The 6,000-nt window shown below is 54.8% G+C and overlaps 1 protein-coding gene across 1 annotated transcript in view; it reads right to left on the reverse strand.

Annotated features, from left to right (window-relative positions):
• NTF3 (neurotrophin 3) overlaps positions 1-5,270 on the reverse strand; it is a 71,659-nt gene extending 66,389 nt beyond the window's left edge. Inside the window, exon 1 of the mRNA XM_025461918.3 lies at positions 4,997-5,270. Within this exon, the coding sequence (XP_025317703.3) occupies positions 4,997-5,269 (273 nt within the window). The 5' untranslated portion in view covers position 5,270. The remainder of the gene's footprint in view (positions 1-4,996) is intronic.
• Between the last annotated feature and the right edge of the window lie 730 nt (positions 5,271-6,000).

Consider the following 6,000-nt stretch of genomic DNA (forward strand, 5'->3'; position numbering starts at 1 on the left):
CCGCTGCTTCATGAGCCGTCTTGAACGGAGGGGAAGTGGAGAGGCCTGAACATCTGATCCATCTGGGAGTGGAATTGCAGGGATGGGAAATGTTATGTAATTAAACTCTGCTGGCCTGTCCCGCCTGGGGAATGTGAGACCCATCAGCAGTGACCTCTTCCAATCAACTTAATTGGCCCCATCTCGCCAAGAAAAGCAACAGAATTGGTTTAGTGCCTCATGGAAATAGCTTAGCTCCTGACTATTTATGGCCACTGAACTCAAGGATGGGAGCCTGACTCCGAGCCAGGAGTTGACAGCGTGTGCTGACTTCTGGGAGGACTTGGAGGCTTCAGTGGATTTCCTTGCCTCTCCCGGCCTCCATTTCTGTCTCTGGGGGAAGGCGCTGTAACATTGTGCTGCACTGGGCACAAGGCATTTCACAAACCCCAAGCCTCTACTGGGCAGGCTCTTGCCTCGAAGGACCCATAGTCTAGAGAGAAATAGACCTTCATCACCACCTGCGATGGCTGGACATTGGTCCTCTTTTATTCAAATATGCCAAGGACCATTCCTATCTCCTCTGTTTCCAAAGTCATAGTCGTTTTAGAGTCATGACCTACACAGCTCATGCTAAGGAACAGGAGAATGTCTCTGATAATTAAGAACATTGATTTTGGGGCCATCTTTCTTCAGAATAGTTCAAGGACCTTTAATGAGCACAGATTCCCATCAACTGCAATCTAGGCTAGCTTGCCTTTGTTTAGTGGGTGAGTAAACTGAGGCAGTTATAGAAAGTTCTATGCACACTACATGAGCAGTACACATGCAGTGGTTATTAAGACTGTTTTACCAACTTGGGAAGGGGTAGAGATCCCATTTTTACTATGGTTCACAGACATGCCACTGCCTGTATTCAATGAGACTTCATCTCTGAGTGAAACTTTGTATTCCTAGGCACATGGAGCTTTGGGGAAAAAAAAGAAAGAGCTTTTCTCCTCCTAGAGTCATTACTGAGATTTGGACACTCTCCCAAAGTCACACTGCTCCAAAGGGGCGCAACTGAACTACAATCAAGGCATTCCTGCCATCTTCAGGAATATTTGCACGGGATCTTCTGACCAAGAATGGTCAAAGCCTTTATCAACTTTCTAAGGATGAATTTAACCTAAAAATAAGGTAGAACCTCAAAATGACACAGCTCGATGTCATGAATTTTAAAATGTCAGGAGTCAAAGTCTCCCCAGTTATACGCCCTCACATCACTAGAACCCAATAAACGAGGTTCCCTATCACTTGGTCCAGGTGAGCAGGTATGTGCAGCCTAAAGCATACCTTCCTCTTCCTGCTCTGATGCAGTTACCACACTAGCTGTCTTAAGGTACGAATGCCACCAATTTCACATTTCCCTCACTCCCCAAATGCTTCCAGAAGCCTATAGCTCTTCTTTTATGTATACCCTTTTGACTTAAAATATACATCTGAGCATCCAAGACAAAGTTCATCTTTCCTCAGGCACACAGAAGTCCTGCAAAAACATATGCCCTACCCCCTCATGAGGGCCAGAACTTATATGCCTCTATCCTCTGGCTAGCTTTCTCTCAATCACTTAACCTTGGCCTCACACATGGACACATGCACATGCACATACATGCACACCAGGTTAGCTGTATGCTCACAGTCCAGAAAACATCAAAGATTACCAATCGCTCCCATCCCTCATCTTCCCTGATCACAGCTTCTCCATCACCAGCTCCACGTATTAAGTCTCATTCGTGCTAGTGAGTAAGTCCTGCACATTCCCAGAAACTGAATCCTCCAATGTGTCAGGACCTGCACTCTGACCTGAATTGCAGCACCCGCCCCAAATCGCCAGCTTACACCCCCTACAGGAAACAGTAACACCCTTCAGCTGGCTCCCCAATACACAAAACCATACATCATCCCTATCTTTATGCCCCTTTTCCACAACACAGATACATTTCAAGTCAGCTTCCCTTTGGCCCCTAAGATCCATAAACATCTCTAGAAACGGAATTATAATTCTTAAAGAAACCTCAACTAGCACTGAGCTCTCTTCATTTCTCTTGGCAAAACTGCAGCAGTCAGCTGAGTCTGAGGAGGATTTTTTTCCAGGGCACTGTGCTATGCCCCAGGACCCAGCAACGTGCTCAGCATCCAGCAGGCATTCCATAAATGTTAATTAATAATCAATATAAATTGGTAACAATGAATCCCTCTATTAAATGAGAAACCTATCATCCAACATAATACAACACGCGTCTCTGCCATCAAGCATGCTAAATAGTTTCCCCCACTCACTCCAATCTTATGGAGACATCCTCCCTGATCCTCACCTAATGCCAACACACAGGACTTTCCTCCTTAAATGTACACCCCTCATTCTAAGCCTTCTCCAATTACTTCCTCTCTGGGGAGGGTAGGTAAGAGGAGAAGGCAAAAACCAACCCAGCATCCTTGTCTGCAAATGCCTTGTTTCTCCACAATGAGTGTCTGAGCCCATACTTTCCTATCCCCGGCATATCCCAATGCCATTCCAGCCAAATTTCCCCATGCACTCATAAAATTCACACTCTGCCCTGCAAAGAGAATCACCCCCGCCCCCATCCCTTTGGTAATCCTCAGGAGCCCAACCTTCCAGACAGTCCACCTTTCACTCCTACCCACAGCCACCCTCCCCCGCCACACCCACTCCATGTGTCTGTGCAGGCATGCACAAGCCATCTGTCTTCAACACACTGTACCTCTCCTCCTGCTCTGACACCCTTCACGGGCACAGATTTCTCATTAGCTACACCTATGTTCCCACATGCTCTCATCTCCTGCCAGTCACACGTATGCCCATCCAACAGACGCCTCAGAAACACACACCTCCACTGCACATAGAGGAAGGTGGAGTTCTGGCTCTCTCTGGCCATCTGCAATACACACCCCGGTGCAGAGACTCTCCAGAAACCTCCTTCCCTGACCACACAGAGCACCCAAGGGCCCCAGATCTCCCTCCATAGGAAACCAGACCCCAGTCACACAGAACCCAATCCTCCACTACCAGCTGCAATCCAGTCCCCAAGAACGCAAAATCTCACACACTCCTTGCTGCAGGCCTGCAGACTTGCTATTTTCTTCCAACACTGGTCACAGAGCTTGCTTTCTTTTCATCGCCCCCCAACTCCCAACACCATGCCCCAGTCTAAGTGTATGAGCTCTCCAAGGCAGAGGCGGTTGGATGTTGTCCTCTCAGTTCTACCTCTCAACTCTCCTTGTGCAACAGGTCAGGAAGGAATTGGGGGCTGGAGGGGGGAGGCCAGCTGAATATGCTGGAGAATTTCTGAGTGCAGGGAACACAGAGCAGATTGCAAAGTGCCCTCTGTTACAACTTTCTGCCCTCCTGACGTTTAGGACAGAGGGCTTAGATATTTTTCTTGCTCTAAGCTCTGGAGGCTGGGAGGGGGAATCTCTTTATGAAAAAGCAAGTTGTCCAGCATATTCTCTCATCGGTGAATTTGAAACATGAGGCTCCAGGAGTGACACCCACCTCCGTTTGGGCCACCCCTCCAACTCCCGCCCCCAGCTCCTCGCACACATAAACAAGTCCCGCTGGGCGAGCGAGCGCGGTGTCCCAGCTCTCCAGCGCTGAGCCCTGCGCTCCGGTGGCGCCTCCGCTCTGACTCTAAACCTGCCACCCACCGCCAGAGGTCGAAAGGAGGCGGTCTAGTTCAGCGTTTTCCTCCACCTGGAGCGCCCCCAGACTCGGGGAAGTGGGGAGCGGTCCCTTAACAGTTGGCAGCTCCAACCCGGTTCCGTACGAGGGTCTCAGTTCCGTGCCTTGGCAGCGCAGCTGAGCAACGCAGCAGCCAAACTCCCCCCCAAGCGGCAGCAGCAGCACCTCGCCGCGCACCCAATTGCCCCCGAAAGCAACAAGCAGAGTCCCCTCTCCGACCCTCACCCCTCCTTTCCCCGAACCTTCAATTCCCAAGAGTCCCAGGTTTCATTTGGAGTGTGAGCAGCGCTCTGGGCAGTGCGGTAATTTGGCCCACTGGGGGTCCTTTGGACGCCCACCTAGCTCTGCGGGTCCCCAGTCTCCCGGCCTCCCCACACCTCCGACCCGAATTCCTAGAGCTGGCCTGGAGAAAACGCAAGGAATTCCCCGGGGACGGCCGGTCGGCGAGCCCGTCGCTCCCCCGCGGGGTCCCAGATGCGCGGGCTGCGCGCGGAGCTCCAACATCTGCGCAGAGACCCCGGCGGGGCTGCGGCGGGGTGGGCGCTGGCCATCGCGGCCCCGGGCGCGTGGCAGTGGCCGGGAAAAGCCTTCGGGAGAGGCAGGGTGCTCCGCGACAGGTACGCCGCCGCGCCCGGCGAGTTGCGACCTCCCAGTTTGGGAGCTCCGAGTCCCCTCCCCCAGCCCTCTCCCGGGCCCGGGGCGGGGGAGGCGTGCGGGGAACCCAGCGCTGCGGGGAGCGGGGCGCCGGGCGCGTGCCGGGGACCCGCGGCCGCACGCTCGCCTGTTCCCCGCGCGGGATCTGCCTGCCACCCCCTTTTGTTACAGGATGCGCGGGGAGCTCTCTCCTGCAGGAGCAGGCGGGTGTGTTGGTTGGGGGTTGGGGGGCGGTTCTGCTGAGCCCCTCTGCCCTTCCGTCGTCCCTATTTCCCCTCGCCTCCGCCCCCATTTCCAATCCAGGTCCCTTAAACCTGATCACTTTCCCAGATTCTGGGCGGTTTCTCTGGCAGCCTGGGGACGGGAGTAGAGGTGGGGAGGAGTGTCCGTGTGCGTGTGTGTCTGTGGTGAGGAGGGGGTGGCCGCGGTTGCGCCTCGGCCCGGGCAGATCCCAGCGCAAACTTCGCGGGAGGCACGAGCCCGGGAAAGTGAGCGAGCGCCGAGCGATGGGGGTGGGGGCGGAGCGCAGAGTTGGGGACCCCCGCGCCGGTGCACCGGCGAACCCCCCCACTCAGGCCCTCACCTCCGAACCTGCCACCCAACGCGCCCGCCTCCCCTTACCGTGGCAGAAGTAACCATGGCATCCGTGTGACTGTTTCCAGGGACGTCGACATGAAGAGAAAGGTGGACACGACCTCGGTCATTCAAAGTCCCCCCCACCCCGCCGCCGCCACTACCCAGCAGGGGGGGAAAAGGGGAAGAAGAAAAAGAAAGAAAGGAAAGGAAGGGAAGGGAAGGAAGGGAAGAAAGTAGTTGCGCCGGGCTCTCTGGCGGGGCCGCGCGCGGAGCTGCTCGGTAGGGAGAGGAGCCTTCAACTCTGAGTCCCGTGAACATAATCTGCGCGGTTATAACCAGCCAACCCGGCCAGATGGCTCCGCGCTCAGCGCCTTAACCCCTTCGGCGCCGACGCCCGCCCCCGCGCCCCGCCGCCGCGCGCCTCGCCCGCTGGCGCCCCTGCGCCCCTGCGCCTTGGGGCTGGGGGCGGGCAGTGGGGCGACAGGGTCGTTTCTTCTAGCCTGTCCTAAAGAAAACCACCAAAAACTTCCGAATTAATAGTATGCTGCAGGATCCCTCCTTTTAGAGATCCAGGAAAAAACGAAATATCCAACTTTTCACTACATTTTACATGTTCATGTCTGCAGCCTGTCTTGTTTGTTCCGTTTCTTTAAAAATTTCTTTTTGATCTTCTTTTTCCTTCCTTTTTATTTAAGATTTTCCTTTCTAGGCAGAAGGGCCTTTCCTGCCCCTTCCCCCTGGCGGCTTGGGTCTAATGTGCAAACTCCTCCTCCAAACCTTAGACCCTTCCAGCTCTAGATCTCTCCCCACCTCCTATCAAGCCCACCCGTCACTCCTTCCCCCACCCCACAGCACGAACACGCCCAAGGACAGTCGCTCCCCAGCGAACTCGCTGCACTCAGGGACCAGTCCCCAGGACGCTGTGCAGGCGGTCAAGGACAGCGAGTCAGAGAGGTAGGGGACGGGGCTCAGGGGACCCAAGGACGGGGTGGCCGTGTGTGTGTGTTTGCGGGAGCGTGAACGCGAACGTGGAAGGGCGAGGGGGATGG

Source organism: Canis lupus, chromosome 27 (genome assembly GCF_003254725.2).
Source record: "Canis lupus dingo isolate Sandy chromosome 27, ASM325472v2, whole genome shotgun sequence".
Taxonomy (NCBI): Eukaryota; Metazoa; Chordata; class Mammalia; order Carnivora; family Canidae; genus Canis; species Canis lupus.